Source organism: Callorhinchus milii, unplaced genomic scaffold (assembly GCF_018977255.1).
Source record: "Callorhinchus milii isolate IMCB2004 unplaced genomic scaffold, IMCB_Cmil_1.0 Scaffold23, whole genome shotgun sequence".
Taxonomy (NCBI): Eukaryota; Metazoa; Chordata; class Chondrichthyes; order Chimaeriformes; family Callorhinchidae; genus Callorhinchus; species Callorhinchus milii.
Genome location: NW_024704764.1, coordinates 3883500 through 3897722, shown reverse-complemented (window position 1 = coordinate 3897722; position 14223 = coordinate 3883500). Strand labels below are relative to the sequence as shown.

General features: G+C 51.5%; 1 protein-coding gene across 2 annotated transcripts; it reads left to right on the top strand.

The window, feature by feature from the left end:
• Positions 1–5186: 5186 nt before the first annotated feature.
• LOC103172030 (thyroid hormone receptor alpha) lies at positions 5187–13727 on the top strand. Of its 2 annotated transcripts, none has more exons than XM_042343411.1 (6): positions 5187–5412; positions 7677–7824; positions 8410–8615; positions 9691–9837; positions 11986–12244; positions 13055–13727. In XM_042343411.1, the coding sequence occupies exons 1-6, from the start codon at positions 5236–5238 to the stop codon at positions 13303–13305; spliced, it is 1188 nt and encodes a 395-aa protein (XP_042199345.1). In that variant the 5' UTR covers positions 5187–5235; the 3' UTR covers positions 13306–13727. The 2 variants fall into 2 exon arrangements, with proteins under 2 accessions (XP_042199345.1, XP_042199346.1); XM_042343412.1 differs by having other exon boundaries at positions 5194–5412; positions 7688–7824.
• Positions 13728–14223: the final 496 nt, after the last annotated feature.

Sequence of the window (14223 nt, the reverse complement as noted above, 5' to 3'; positions counted from 1 at the left end):
ACTGGGGTGGGGCTGATGGTTGGGGTGGGGCCTGAGGCCTGGGGGTGGGGGTGGGGGCTGATGGTGGGGATGGGGCTGAGTGCTGTGGGTGTGTGGGGGAGGGGAGTGTGTGGGAGTGGGGTGGGGTGGGGGGAACAGGTTGGGCAGTGGGGGTTTAATGCCCAGCCATTCTCACCTTGCAGCCCTCACAGGTGATGCACCTGTAGTGATATCCTGTGGCTTTGTCACCGCAAACAACACAAGGTTCGTCCTTCTCCAGGTAGCTGGGGATGTAGCCTGTAAACAAGCACACACCCATCCCCTCAGTCTGACATGCCACACACTCCATTCCAACCTGCACACCCTCATCCATTGTGCCACTTGCTTTCTGAAACCCAGCAAAACACGGAGTTCAGCACATAACAGTCTCACTATTACACGTGTCACTTAAGGGTTAAAGCAACAGTCTTAAGGCTAAGACCATGAGGAATTTCAAGGGGTCAGACAGACTTTGACCCATCAGGTGAGGACCTGGTGTCTTGGGTCTCAGCTGAGCTCAAACACACACAGGCTTGACAGTGAGGAGCAACAGAGAGAGAAAGAGAGAGAGAACCTTTCGTGTCAGGAGAACAACTCCATGAATCTCAGACATCTTCACATGATTTGCTGTAAAATGCAGGTTAAAGTGTGTGTTTTGTGGGTGAACCTCAATCAATTTATACACAACAACGCCCCCCGAACAGCCATGGAGTGGGGGATTGTTGACCAGGAAAGAGACACTTCCTTCTCTTTTCGAACAGTGAATGTCCAGTTGAATGTCAACAAGACTGAAGCCCTCCCAACATCCCCTTCACTCTACACCTCACGGAGCCAATACAGAATCTTGTTACCCTGTTCGACCCTCAAATGTCCATTACCCCCACATCCGTGCCATGACCCGCTCTGCCTTCCCCCATCTCCGTAACATCGCCCGTCTCTGCCACTGTCTCACACCACAGGCTGCCAAAACCCTCACACACACATTCATGTCTCTTGTAGCTCAGTGGTTAGAGCACTCGCTTTGCAATTAAGAGACCTGGGTTCGATTCCCAGCAGGGCGAAGCCTTGGGCAAGTTTCCTTATTCCACACGCCTGATAATAATCCCTCAAGAAAAAAAAACAATAATAAATTGGTCACTTCAATCCACGACTGTTTGTGGGACACTGCTTTGCACAATTGGCTGCCGCGTTTCGCCCACAAATATACAGTCGATTCACTTTACAGTCTATTCGGTGAAACGCTTTGAGACGTCTAGAAGACGAGAAAAGCGCTATATCAAATGTAAGGATTATTATTATAATATCCAGGCTTGACTACGCAAACTCCCTGCTTGTCGGCCTCCCCAATTCCTCCCTCCATAGATCATCCAGAATTCTGCAGCCCGTGTCCTCTCCTGCACTAGGCTCCACAACCTTATCACCCCATCCTGCCCCAACTCCACTGGCTTCCCATCACACAGAGGATATAGTTCAAGATCCTGGTTCTCACCTTCAAAGCCCTCCATGGTCTTGCTCCCCACTACCTTTGTGACCACCTAACACCCTACCATCCTCTGCTTAGTGGGCTCCAGCCTGCTTCCCGTGCCCCACCTCGCCTGCCCACCATTAATGAGTGGGCATTCTGCCACTCTGCCCTCACGATCTGGAACTCCATCACACAGTCCCTCTTCCTCCCTCCCTCCTTTGCCTCCTTCAAGACCCATCTCAAGACCCTCCTCTTTGACCATGCCTTCGGTCACCCTGCTACTCCTGCCCTCCACCCCTCCAGACCCCAACTACCAGCTCGGGTGCAGATCCCTAACTGTTGAGCACCTGGGGACATCCTCCTGATGGGAAAGGTGTTATACAGATGGAATTTACTGTTTTATTGCTGTGGGATCTTTAATGTCCATCTGAGCAGGCAGATCTTGGTTTAACATCTCATCCGAAGGACGGCACCTCCTACAATGCAACACCCCCCAGTGCTGCAATGGAGCATCATCTTAGACTGCGATTCCAAGGTCTGACGTGGGGCTTGAACATAGAACCTTCTGACTCAGATTGTCCTAACGCTGCAGCAACCAAAGAATAATAAATTGGTCACTGAATCCACGACTGTTTGTGGGGACGCTGCTGTGCGCAATTGGCTGCTGATTTTGCCCACAAAATATACAGTCATTGCACTTTACAGTGTATCCTGTGAAGCACTTTGAGACATCTTGAAGACATGATAAAGTGTTATATCAAATGCAAGGATTATTAATATTATTATTATTGTTATTATTGTTATGGTTATAGCTCCTGATTGTGCCGGTGCCTCTGCGCAGATGGGTTTCAGAAGCTCTGGTGCTATTTTCCTCCCCAGGTATTTGGTTGCTCCTGGTGTGAGAGACTCACATCACACACCAGATCTCCACTCAATCACAGGATCTCCCACTTCCCCACCAGCTGCACGTTTGCTTCCTCGACAACCACTCGCTTATGCGTGTCGACGGACAAGAAGACCCAGTGTATCAGAGGAGGAGGAGATGGGGGGAAAGGTGGTGTGGGGGGGGGGATATGTCAGCAAATCCAAGGCATTAAACGGCAGCTGGTAAATGGCTCCTCATTGCATAATCCGAGGAGATTGCGGTTCAGCCGGCCAGCTGCCCTGACCATCAGCAACAGCCACAATCATCAGTCAAGCAATTAACCCACAGCCAAGGCTCCGAGAGACCAGAGCCCACATGGAAAACTGACAAACACACCACTGTCAGACAATCCCAAAGATAAAGCTTTAACCCTTCATACGGACAGGTCCGGGGCAGCTCAGCAGCTCTGCCCTTACACTGCTCTGACACTGCACTGCCTCACACAATGCGCTTTGGAACGTAGGCAACTGAGGGGTTTCCCACCTGCAGCTCAGCGTCAGCCACTGGGCTCTGCAACAGGAGGAGCTGACCCTCAGCAGCACCGTGTGATGGTGTCTGTCACGGGCTGTGTGACGGGGTGTGTGACGGGCTGTGTGACGGGCTGTGTGACGGGGTGTGTGACGGGGTGTGTGACGGGCTGTGTGACGGGCTGTGTGACGGGCTGTGTGTGACGGGGTGTGTGTGTGAGGGGGGGGTGTGAGGTGGTGTGGGATGGGGTGTGTGAGGTGGTGTGTGTGAGGGGGGGTGTGAGGTGGTGTGGGATGGGGTGTGTGACGGGGTGTGTGTGAGGGGTTGTGGGATGGGGTGTGGGATAGGGTGTGAGGGGGTGTGTGAGGGGGTGTATGTTGGGGTATGTGAGGGTGTGTGTGATGGTGTGTGTGAAGGGGGGGTGTGAGAGGGTGTGTGTGACGGGGGGTGTGAGGGTGTGTGTGAGGGTGTGTGTGACGGGGGGTGTGAGGGTGTGTGTGAGGGTGTGTGTGACGGGGGGTGTGAGGGTGTGTATGTGACGAGGTGTGTGTGACAGTGCATGCGAGGCTATGTGTGAAGGGCTGTGTGATGGGTGTGTGAGGGGGTTGTGAGGGGGGTTGTGTGTGCGGGGCTGTGGGATGGGGTGTGTGATGGAGTATGTGAGGGGGTGTTTGAGGGGGTGTGTGAGGTGGTGTGTGTGAGTGAGTGTGTGATGGAGTGTGTGAGGTGGTGTGTGTGAGTGGGTGTGTGATGGGGTGTGTGAGTGAGTGTGTGATGGAGTGTGTGAGGTGGTGTGTGTGATGGGGTGTGTGAGTGGGTGTGTGATGGGGTGTGTGAGGGGGTGTGTGAGGGGGTGTGTGAGGGGGTGTTTGAGGGGTGTGTCTCAACAGTTAGGGATCTGCACCCGAGCTGGTAGTTGGGGTCTGGAGGGGTGGAGGGCAGGAGTAGCAGGGTGACCGAAGGCATGGTCAAAGAGGAGGGTCTTGAGATGGGTCTTGAAGGAGGCAAAGGAGGGAGGGAGGAAGAGGGACTGTGTGATGGAGTTCCAGATCGTGAGGGCAGAGTGGCAGAATGCCCACTCATTAATGGTGGGGCAGGCGAGGTGGGGCACGGGAAGCAGGCTGGAGCCCACTAAGCAGAGGATGGTAGGGTGTTAGGTGGTCACAAAGGTAGTGGGGAGCAAGACCATGGAGGGCTTTGAAGGTGAGAACCAGGATCTTGAACTATATCCTCTGTGTGATGGGAAGCCAGTGGAGTTGGGGCAGGATGGGGGTGATAAGGTTGTGGAGCCTAGTGCAGGAGAGGACACGGGCTGCAGAATTCTGGATGATCTATGGAGGGAGGAATTGGGGAGGCCGACAAGCAGGGAGTTTGCGTAGTCAAGCCTGGATATTATAATAATAATCCTTACATTTGATATAGCGCTTTTCTCGTCTTCTAGACGTCTCAAAGCGTTTCACCGAATAGACTGTAAAGTGAATCGACTGTATATTTGTGGGCGAAACGCGGCAGCCAATTGTGCAAAGCAGTGTCCCACAAACAGTCGTGGATTGAAGTGACCAATTTATTATTGTTTTTTTTCTTGAGGGATTATTATCAGGCGTGTGGAATAAGGAAACTTGCCCAAGGCTTCGCCCTGCTGGGAATCGAACCCAGGTCTCTTAATTGCAAAGCGAGTGCTCTAACCACTGAGCTACAAGAGACATGAATGTGTGTGTGAGGGTTTTGGCAGCCTGTGGTGTGAGACAGTGGCAGAGACGGGCGATGTTACGGAGATGGGGGAAGGCAGAGCGGGTCATGGCACGGATGTGGGGGTAATGGACATTTGAGGGTCGAACAGGGTAACAAGATTCTGTATTGGCTCCGTGAGGTGTAGAGTGAAGGGGGATGTTGGGAGGGCTTCAGTCTTGTTGACATTCAACTGGACATTCACTGTTCGAAAAGAGAAGGAAGTGTCTCTTTCCTGGTCAACAATCCCCCACTCCATGGCTGTTCGGGGGGCGTTGTTGTGTATAAATTGATTGAGGTTCACCCACAAAACACACACTTTAACCTGCATTTTACAGCAAATCATGTGAAGATGTCTGAGATTCATGGAGTTGTTCTCCTGACACGAAAGGTTCTCTCTCTCTTTCTCTCTCTGTTGCTCCTCACTGTCAAGCCTGTGTGTGTTTGAGCTCAGCTGAGACCCAAGACACCAGGTCCTCACCTGATGGGTCAAAGTCTGTCTGACCCCTTGAAATTCCTCATGGTCTTAGCCTTAAGACTGTTGCTTTAACCCTTAAGTGACACGTGTAATAGTGAGACTGTTATGTGCTGAACTCCGTGTTTTGCTGGGTTTCAGAAAGCAAGTGGCACAATGGATGAGGGTGTGCAGGTTGGAATGGAGTGTGTGGCATGTCAGACTGAGGGGATGGGTGTGTGCTTGTTTACAGGCTACATCCCCAGCTACCTGGAGAAGGACGAACCTTGTGTTGTTTGCGGTGACAAAGCCACAGGATATCACTACAGGTGCATCACCTGTGAGGGCTGCAAGGTGAGAATGGCTGGGCATTAAACCCCCACTGCCCAACCTGTTCCCCCCACCCCACCCCACTCCCACACACTCCCCCTCCCCCACACACCCACAGCACTCAGCCCCCATCCCCACCATCAGCCCCCACCCCCACCCCCAGGCCTCAGGCCCCACCCCAACCATCAGCCCCCACCCCCAGTCATCTGCACCCCACAACCAGCCACCACCCCTACTCCAGACCCCCAGCCCGCAGTCCGGCCCCAACCCCAAGCCCCACCCCCATGACAAAACACCAGCCCCAGCCCCTAACCGCACCCCAGTCCTCACCCCAACCCAGTGACTGGGATGTGTTGTGTGAGTTCAGTTACTCTCCCTCCTTCTGCAGGGCCTCTCCAGGTCAGGCTGCCAGTGGTATTTTTTTGCTGAATTATGGCTGTTTAGCAACAGAATCCGACTCAAACTTCACTCAGTAACCAGACGCTTATCACATCTGGTCTGAGTTAAACTCAAACCCAAGTCCAGGAATGATTGCCATATCTGTAACGCACTGCACCCCCAACTCCCAGGGGGCAATGCCTTAACATAGATCATAGAATATTACAGCACGGAAGGAGGCCATTCGGGCCAGCCTGCCTTGGCCGGCTCTTTGGTAGTTATTTTTATTTATTTTGAAGAAGTTATTACCCGCGGAAAAATGATCCCCCAATCGACTAACAACCGGGTTCCTACTTACTGCTACATAAACAGAGGCGTGTGGAGAAAGGAAACTTGCTCAACTTTTTGCCCTGCTGGGAATCAAACTCATGTCTCTTGCTTGCAAGGCAATTGCTCTAACCACTGAGCTACAGGACTCCACTGTAGCTTAGTGGAGGCTACAGGCTTTGGATGAGCCATTAACTTGAGGTCCCTCCTCTCTGCGCCTGTACAGGGAGAATATTAAAATTCCTATTGGAAAAGGGACCGGAGTTTATCTCCTGGTTTTACTCAGTTTTCAGGATCTGGAGGCAAAGTCCATTGTGGGTTTCAAGCAGAAAGTAATAATAATCCTTGCATTTGATACAGCGCCTTATCATGTCCTTGAGACATCTCAAAGCGCTTCACTGTGAAGTGAATTGACTGTATATTTGTGGGCAAAACACGGCAGCCAATTGCGCAAACAGTCGTGGAGTGAGTGACCAATATAAGGAATTATTATGTCCAGAAAAGCAAATCGCCAATCGACTAACAACTGGGTTCCTACTCACTGCTGAGTAAACAGAGGTGGGTGGAATAAGGAAACTTAACCAACGTTTCACCCTGCTGAGAATCAAACCCAGATCTCTTGCTTGCGAGGCGGCTGAGCTACAGAACTCCAAGTATATAATAAACATATAAATATGTATATATTATAAAGGGGCAGTGGGATTGAATGAACGGCTTGCTCTGAGAGCCAGGGCTCATCAATGGCATTGTTCTGTGCCGTATATTTCTATGATTCTATATCCTGGCCAACAAACTCCCCAGATCATTGCTTCCTCGCTGTGTGTCAACAGGGTGCAAATTGGATGCTGCGTTCGTAAACAAACAATCACTACACTGAGTGTGGGTGGGGAGGGGCAGTGTAGGTGGGGGATTAGCCAGTTTGGGTCTGGAGGAGCCAGTGTGGGTCTGGAGGAGCCAGTGTGGGTGGGGAGGGGCCAGTGTGGGTGGGGGAGGGGCCAGTGTGGGTGGGGAGGGAGCCAGTGTGGGTGGGGAGGGGCAGTGTGGGTGGGGAGGGGAGCAGTGTGGGTGGGGGAGGGGAGCAGTGTGGGGGGGGAGGGGAGCAGTGTGGGTGGGGGAGGGGAGCAGTGTGGGTGGGGGAGGGGAGCAGTGTGGGTGGGGGAGGGGAGCAGTGTGGGTGGGGGAGGGAGCAGTGTGGGTGGGGGAGGGGAGCAGTGTGGGTGGGGGAGGGGAGCAGTGTGGGTGGGGGAGGGGGCAGTGGATTGAGGGTGGGGTGGGGGCAGTGTGGGCGGGAGAGGGGGCAGTGGATTGAGGGTGGGGTGGGGGCAGTGTGGGCGGGGGAGGGGGCAGTGGATTGAGGGTGGGGTGGGGGCAGTGTGGGCGGGGGGAGGGGCAGTGGAATTGAGGGTGGGGTGGGGGGCAGTGTGGCGGGGAGGGGGCAGTGGATTGAGGTGGGGGGGGGGCAGTGTGGGCGGGGGAGGGGGCAGTGGATTGAGGGTGGGGTGGGGGCAGTGTGGGCGGGGGCTGTAGGGACTGGCCTGGGTGGATGCCCGGGGGATGCTGATGTCCTGTGTGTTACTGTCCAGGGTTTTTTCAGGAGAACGATCCAGAAGAACCTTCACCCGACTTATTGCTGTAAATACATGGAGTCGTGTCTGATCGACAAAATCACCCGGAACCAGTGCCAGCTTTGCCGCTTCAGGAAGTGCACGGCTGTGGGGATGGCCATGGACCGTACGTGAGCTCCTCACCTCCTACACTGTTCTGTGCTTATCTGAGAAGGGAGGGCGTCACCATCAGTCCACCTCCCCCTCCCCATCTGCACCTCGCCCTCCCCTCCACCTCCCCCTCCCCATCTCCCTCTCCACCTCCCCCTCCCCATCTGCACCTCGCCCTCCCCTCCACCTCCCCCTCCCCATCTCCCTCTCCACCTCCCCCTCCCCATCTGCACCTCGCCCTCCCCTCCACCTCCCCCTCCCCATCTCCCTCTCCACCTCCCCCTCCCCATCTCCTTCTCCCCATCTCCCTCTCCACCTCCCCCCACCCAGCCCCTCCCCCTCCATCTCCCAGGATTTTTTAAATTTATCTTGAAATATCACCTTGAAACCCAGCTGTTTGACTGTGCTGGGTGCTCCCACCCTCGGTGTGCGTTTGTGTTATGTGAAGGGGTCTCAGTCGGTCTGTGTGCACCACAAGTCGCTGGGGATAAGGTGTCATTTTTACTGACGTTATTTCTGAAGGGATGATCGGAGCGTCCGAGCCTCTGTGAGGGAATCAGCTGAAGTGGGACTGACTGTGCGGTTCCTTCCTTCTCACCAGTTGTCCTGGACGACGGCAAACGCATCGCAAAGAGGAAGCTGATTGAGGAAAATCGCGAAAAGCGCAGACGAGAGGAGGTGGTCAAGAACCTACAGAACAAACCAGAGCCCACACCCGAGGAATGGGAACTGATCCGCGTGGTCACCGAGGCTCACATGGCAACCAACGCACAGGGCAGCCACTGGCGCCAGAAACGGAAATTCCTGGTAAGAGTTCCAATGGTTACAGTTCTCCCCAAAGAGAAACTCACTTCCCGCTGCTTCAGCTATGACTGTCATGGCTCCTCATTGTGGCTCAGCAAGTGCACCGCTGAGCAGGGAGGCAAACCAGAGGCTCTCACGTCTACTTATCTTAGCCAGGGTGTCAGGAGAAGCCTTGGCCATCGGCCTTAGCAGCCAAGGTGAGCGAGGGAGTGGGAGGAGAAATCAGTCAAGATTCCTGCGCCTGGTTCCTAACTCCCAATGGAAGAAGCACAGGTTCACCTGTAAATACAGTCACTACACTTCACAGTAAAATCCTGTTCAGGAATTTTGAGACAATTTGACAATGTAATAAAAGTAAAATGCAAGAATTAATTCTGATGGGATGTTGTGCTAACTCTGTGGTTCACATCAAGCACATAGAGTGGATCAGGAATCAGGGCAACAAAACTTTTTTGACAACCTTTGAGCCGTTTAGGCAGACAGCAACTCTCTCCCAGTGAATTTCCTCCCACTATCTCATAGAATGATAGAAATTACAGCTCAGGAGAAGGCCATTTGACCCACCAAGTCTGTCCCGTGTCTCAGAGGGTGGAGTTCATTCAATCCCATCGCCCCATCCTACACCCAGGTACCTTCAAACCTCTATCCTTCAGATATTCATCTACAGCAGAAGCTGCTTAAACCGGACACATCTGCGGCAGCCATTCTGTCCGGCTTAAGTGGCGTCTGAGGTTGGCCGAGGTTCCATTATCTCTCCCTGCCCAGCGGAGGAGCAGCAGAACCTCTCCCTCCTGTTGCCATTCCCATTGGACCTGAAGTGGACCAATTTGCAGAGGTTTTGAGTTGATTGACAGCCTTGGAGCAACTCCATCCAATCACAATCAGCTCCAGGCCTGTCAATCAGTTGTGTCTTGATGTTTCCCTTTTCCCTGCCTGGTTTCTGACCAGATTAAATGGCAGATTTCTCTCTTTCTCTCTCTCTCTCACTCGTTCTCTTGCTCGCTCTCTCAGTCTCTCTCCTCTCTCTCGCTCTCCACTTCCTTGCTCGGGTAAAATTAATCTCAATCTCCATCCGCAGCCAGAAGATATTGGGCAATCATCGCTAGTCACCACACCAGAAGGAGACAAAGTGGATCTGGAAGCCTTCAGCCAGTTCACTAAGATTATCACCCCGGCCATCACAAGAGTCGTGGACTTTGCCAAAAAACTGCCCATGTTTTCTGAGGTATTTTTATTCTTTATGTTTCCTTTTTGGGGTTTTTTTTTCCTTGCAAAAAAACTTTGATGGCCTGAGAGGGGTTGAGAGGTCGGGTATTATTTAATGATTCTTTTAAAATAGGTTATTTCCAAGGTGACTGTTTTGAATAAATGAAACATAAACAGAAGTCGCTGGGAACACTCAGCAGGTCAGGCAGCATCAATGGGGAAAGGAAAGTAAGTCAACATTTTGGGTCTGCAACCCGAAACATTGACTCACTTTCCTTTCTCCATAGATGCTGCCTGACCTGCTGAGTGTTCCCAGCGACTTTTGGTTTGGGTTCAGATTTCCAGCGTCTGCAGTATTTTGCAACTGGTTTGAATAAATGTTCAATGGCCAATAGTTTTCTCCAAATCTAACTGTTTTTGCTACTTTCTTTCGTGCCTCAATTTTGCGGAAAAAAATCTTTTTTTATTTCCCCGATTACTCTCCCTGATAACCACAGCCAGACCCCGACCCACCCCCCAGCTCCAGTAACACCCCCCCAACCCCCAGCACCAAACCCACGCGCCAGCCCACCCCCCCAGCCCCAGTAACACCCTCCAACCCCCAGCCTCACCCTCCACCTCTAACCCTAGACCCAGCCCCAGTAACACCCCCCAGCCCCCATTCCCAAACCCATGCCCCAGTAACAGACCCCAGCCCAGTCCCCAATCCCAGTCCCCAACCCTAACCGCGCCCTCAACCCCAGGCTCCAGCTCCCAGCCCCCCGCCCCCAGCTCCCAGCCCCCAGCCAAGTCTCCGGCCCCAACCCTAACCATCCAGCCCCTAGGTCCAACCCCAGGCCCCAGGGCCAAACCCAGCCCCCACCCCCAGCCCCCACCCCCCAGCCCCCACCCACACCCCCAGCCCCCACCCCCACCCAGCCCCCACCCCAGCCCCCACCCCCACCCCCAGCCCCCACCCCCAGCTGGGTCCAGGCATCCAACAGGTTTGCAACAATTCAATTCTTCCTCAGTCCATTGGCAAACTCTGAAACCCTGACCAACTCAAGCCACAGTCAACGAAGATTAGTTTGGGTTTTTCTCAAGCTTTTTGTTGAGGATCAAACATGGAATAACAGTTCCTGATATTTTGGAGGTTGTCCGGCCCTGTGGAGTTGGAAACCCTCCCTGTGTTTTTCAATTAAAAATGAATATTTACTGGAAAATAAAAAACAAGGGATAAATATTGAATTCTGGTGGTACCTGATCCTGCAGAGCTCCGTCTCTCCCAGGAAATCAATCACCTCAGAGGAGTTCCTGTGGGAATCTGGACACCAGCAGGATTTCGTTGTACGATTCCTACACAAATCCAGGCTGCATTTGGAACTCTTGTGATACATCACTGAGCTGTTGGGCCGCCTGGTCTCACCACCAGGCAGGCAGTGAGATACTGTAACTGGCTTCGGTGCTGGGTTATAATCCTTGCATTTTGGTATAGCGCTTTTCACATCGGGAGAACGTCCCAAAGCGCTTCACAAAACACACTGTAAAGTGAATTGACTGTATATTTGTGGGCGAATGCGGCAGCCAATTGCGCGCAGCAATGTCCCACAAACAGTCGTAGATTGAAAATGACCAATTTATTATTGTTTTGGGTTTTTGGAGGGATTATTATTAGGCTCTGTGTGGAGTAAGGAAACTTGCCCAAGGTTTCGCCCTCTGCCTGGAATTGAACTCAGGTCTCTGACTTGCAAAGCGAGTGCTCTAACCACAGAGCTACAGGACTCCACAGTCAGAGTTAGGACAATCAGTCGGAGTTCCTGCTCCACATCCTGATGACTCTCCCTTGACACCCTACTGGAAGGTGTGAGCCTGTGATGAGGACGGAATCAGGTTGGGTTCTGTGGCTGGGGGTTGGGGGGTGGTGGGAGTTGCTGGGATGAGGAGCTGGAGAGAGAGAACGTTGTGTTTCACATGTTTGTCATTGTGGGACATTGTTTATGCATATGTTTTGTTAAGATATAATTTGAAGCCAAATTAAGGCCCAATTGAAGGCTTCCTCAACTTTGTACCATGTTAAATTTTCAGACAAAAATGGTTGAGATTGGGTGGAATTTGTGGCCTGTGAACAATTTATTTTGGAATAACAAACTCTGCGGTTTGTTTCTGTGTTTTTTTGGGGGGTCGGTAGCTGCCTTGTGAAGACCAAATCATCCTGTTGAAGGGCTGCTGTATGGAGATCATGTCTCTGAGAGCTGCTGTTCGCTATGATGCAGAGAGCGAGACCTTAACACTAAATGGAGAAATGGCTGTGAAGAGAGAACAGCTGAAGAATGGAGGTCTCGGTGTGGTGTCAGATGCTATATTTGAACTGGGGAAGTCTTTATCAGCCTTTAATCTGGATGACACAGAAGTAGCCTTGCTCCAGGCTGTTTTACTGATGTCCTCAGGTAATGAAGTCAATGTGAGGAGCTAAAAATTCTTGGATGTGTCCAAGTTTTTGATATAACAGGCACTGTTTATAGAATCATAGAGGTTTACAGCACAGAAGGAGGCCTTTCAGCCCATCGAGTCGGCACTGCGTCTCAGGGTTCATTCAATCCCACTGCTCCGCGCTATCCCTACACCACTTCAAGCCTCTCTCCGTCACACACCCGTGCACTTCCTTTGGTAGGTTTAGAGCTGTAAAGGGCAATTTCAGGACAGACACCAAGTTTTTTTTTAACCAGAGGGGAATAAATGACTGGGAGAGAGTTGCCAGGGAGGACGATTGAGACCGAGACACTGGGACGCATTTAAAAAAGCCGCTTGACTCTGTGATGGGAGGAGTTTCTGGAAGATGAGATCAGAAGCGTCTTCTTCATCCAAAATGACGTTGTGATCTTATGAGAATTTTTAAATGGTTTTACTTCAGGTGAGAATCCTCTGATGTTAAACCGAGGTCCTATCTGCCTGTCCAGGTGGAGGTTAAAGATCCCAGGGTGCTATTCAAAAAGAAAAGGGAGTTTCTCCAGGTTTCCTGACCAACAATCCCCCAAATAAAATGAGTCATTCACTCAGGGCTGTTCGCGGCACTTTGTTGTGAACAAGTTGGCTGCTGAGTTTGCTCATCAAATACACGCAGTCTCGTGGCTTTACACTAAATTCTGTGAAGTGCTTTGAGAAGTCTCAATCACGTGATAAGGATCTTTATGAAATGCAACTATTATTGTTGGAGAAAATGGACAAAATAACTAGCCACGGCTTGTTGTTTCTTGCAGATCGAACAGGACTAACTTGGATAGAAAAAATAGAGAAATGCCAAGAGGCCTACCTCCTGGCATTCGAACACTACATAAACTACCGCAAACACACCATCCCACACTTCTGGCCAAAGCTGCTGATGAAGGTGACAGACCTGCGAATGATCGGTGCTTGCCATGCCAGCCGCTTTCTGCACATGAAGGTGGAGTGTCCCACAGAGCTGTTCCCTCCCCTGTTCCTGGAGGTTTTCGAGGATCAGGAAGTGTAAGCGCCTTCGGACGTCCTCCCGACGTGAAAGATAAATGGAATCTTTTTGTTGTTGTTGTTGTAAGCTGCCAGTTTGAAGCAACAAAAAAAACAGAGAAACAAACAAGGAAACACAATCCATTACACGTCTGGCTGCAAGCTTTGTGGGTCCCACTCCTCCTCCAAACTCAAAACAGAAACCATTCCATTTATGCGGGTACCAGTTCCAAACCTTTGGAAGTCGTTAGCATCTCTTGATCCTTTTCACGCTCTTGTCTTGTCAAGGACGGGCAGTGCTGACTGGATATGCATTTGCTACTTTAGAACTGATTATGTTATATAAAACACAGCCAGACTCCACAAACCCAATCGGTCATGATGGAAGTCATTCCTCATTATTTCCGTTCAGCACGACAACTCATTGTTTGTGTATCATTTTCAAAAAACATTCAGCAGATGCAATGTTGTACACTTGCTCTGTGTGTATATGTGTGGATGAATGTGTGTGTACATGTCTGTGTAGGGTTATGTGTGTCTGTCTGGGTTTATATGTGCATGGGTGTATGTGTGCATGTGTGTATGGTTATGTGTTTCTGTCTGGGTTTATGTGTGTATGGGTATGTATGTGCGTGCATGGATGTGTATGTGTGTGCATGGGGGTGTGTGTGCATGGGTGTGTGTGTGTTTGTGTGCATGGGTCTGTGCATGGGTGTGTGTGTGCATGGGTGTGTGTGTGGTTGTGTGTATGTGTGTCTGTGTCCATGGGTGTGTGTGTGCATAGGTATGTGTGTATGCATGTGTGTGTGTGTGTGTGTATACATGGGTGTGTGTGTGTGTAGTGTTAAGAGCCTCTTGTGTTCTGAAAACCATTTTCTATGAGAGGAAGTGATTTATAGCTAAATGAAGCCATGAACATCTTTACCTCAGTGAGACCTGGAGG

Excerpts from the sequence above, each read along its gene's own strand:
- LOC103172030 (XM_042343411.1), top strand. The coding sequence starts at position 5,236 with ATGGATGAGGGTGTGCAGGTTGGAATGGAGTGTGTGGCATGTCAGACT. Across the intron at positions 5,413-7,676 it reads TCACCTGTGAGGGCTGCAAG|GGTTTTTTCAGGAGAACGAT; the intron begins GTGAGAATGGCT and ends GTTACTGTCCAG. Across the intron at positions 7,825-8,409 it reads TGTGGGGATGGCCATGGACC|TTGTCCTGGACGACGGCAAA; the intron begins GTACGTGAGCTC and ends CCTTCTCACCAG.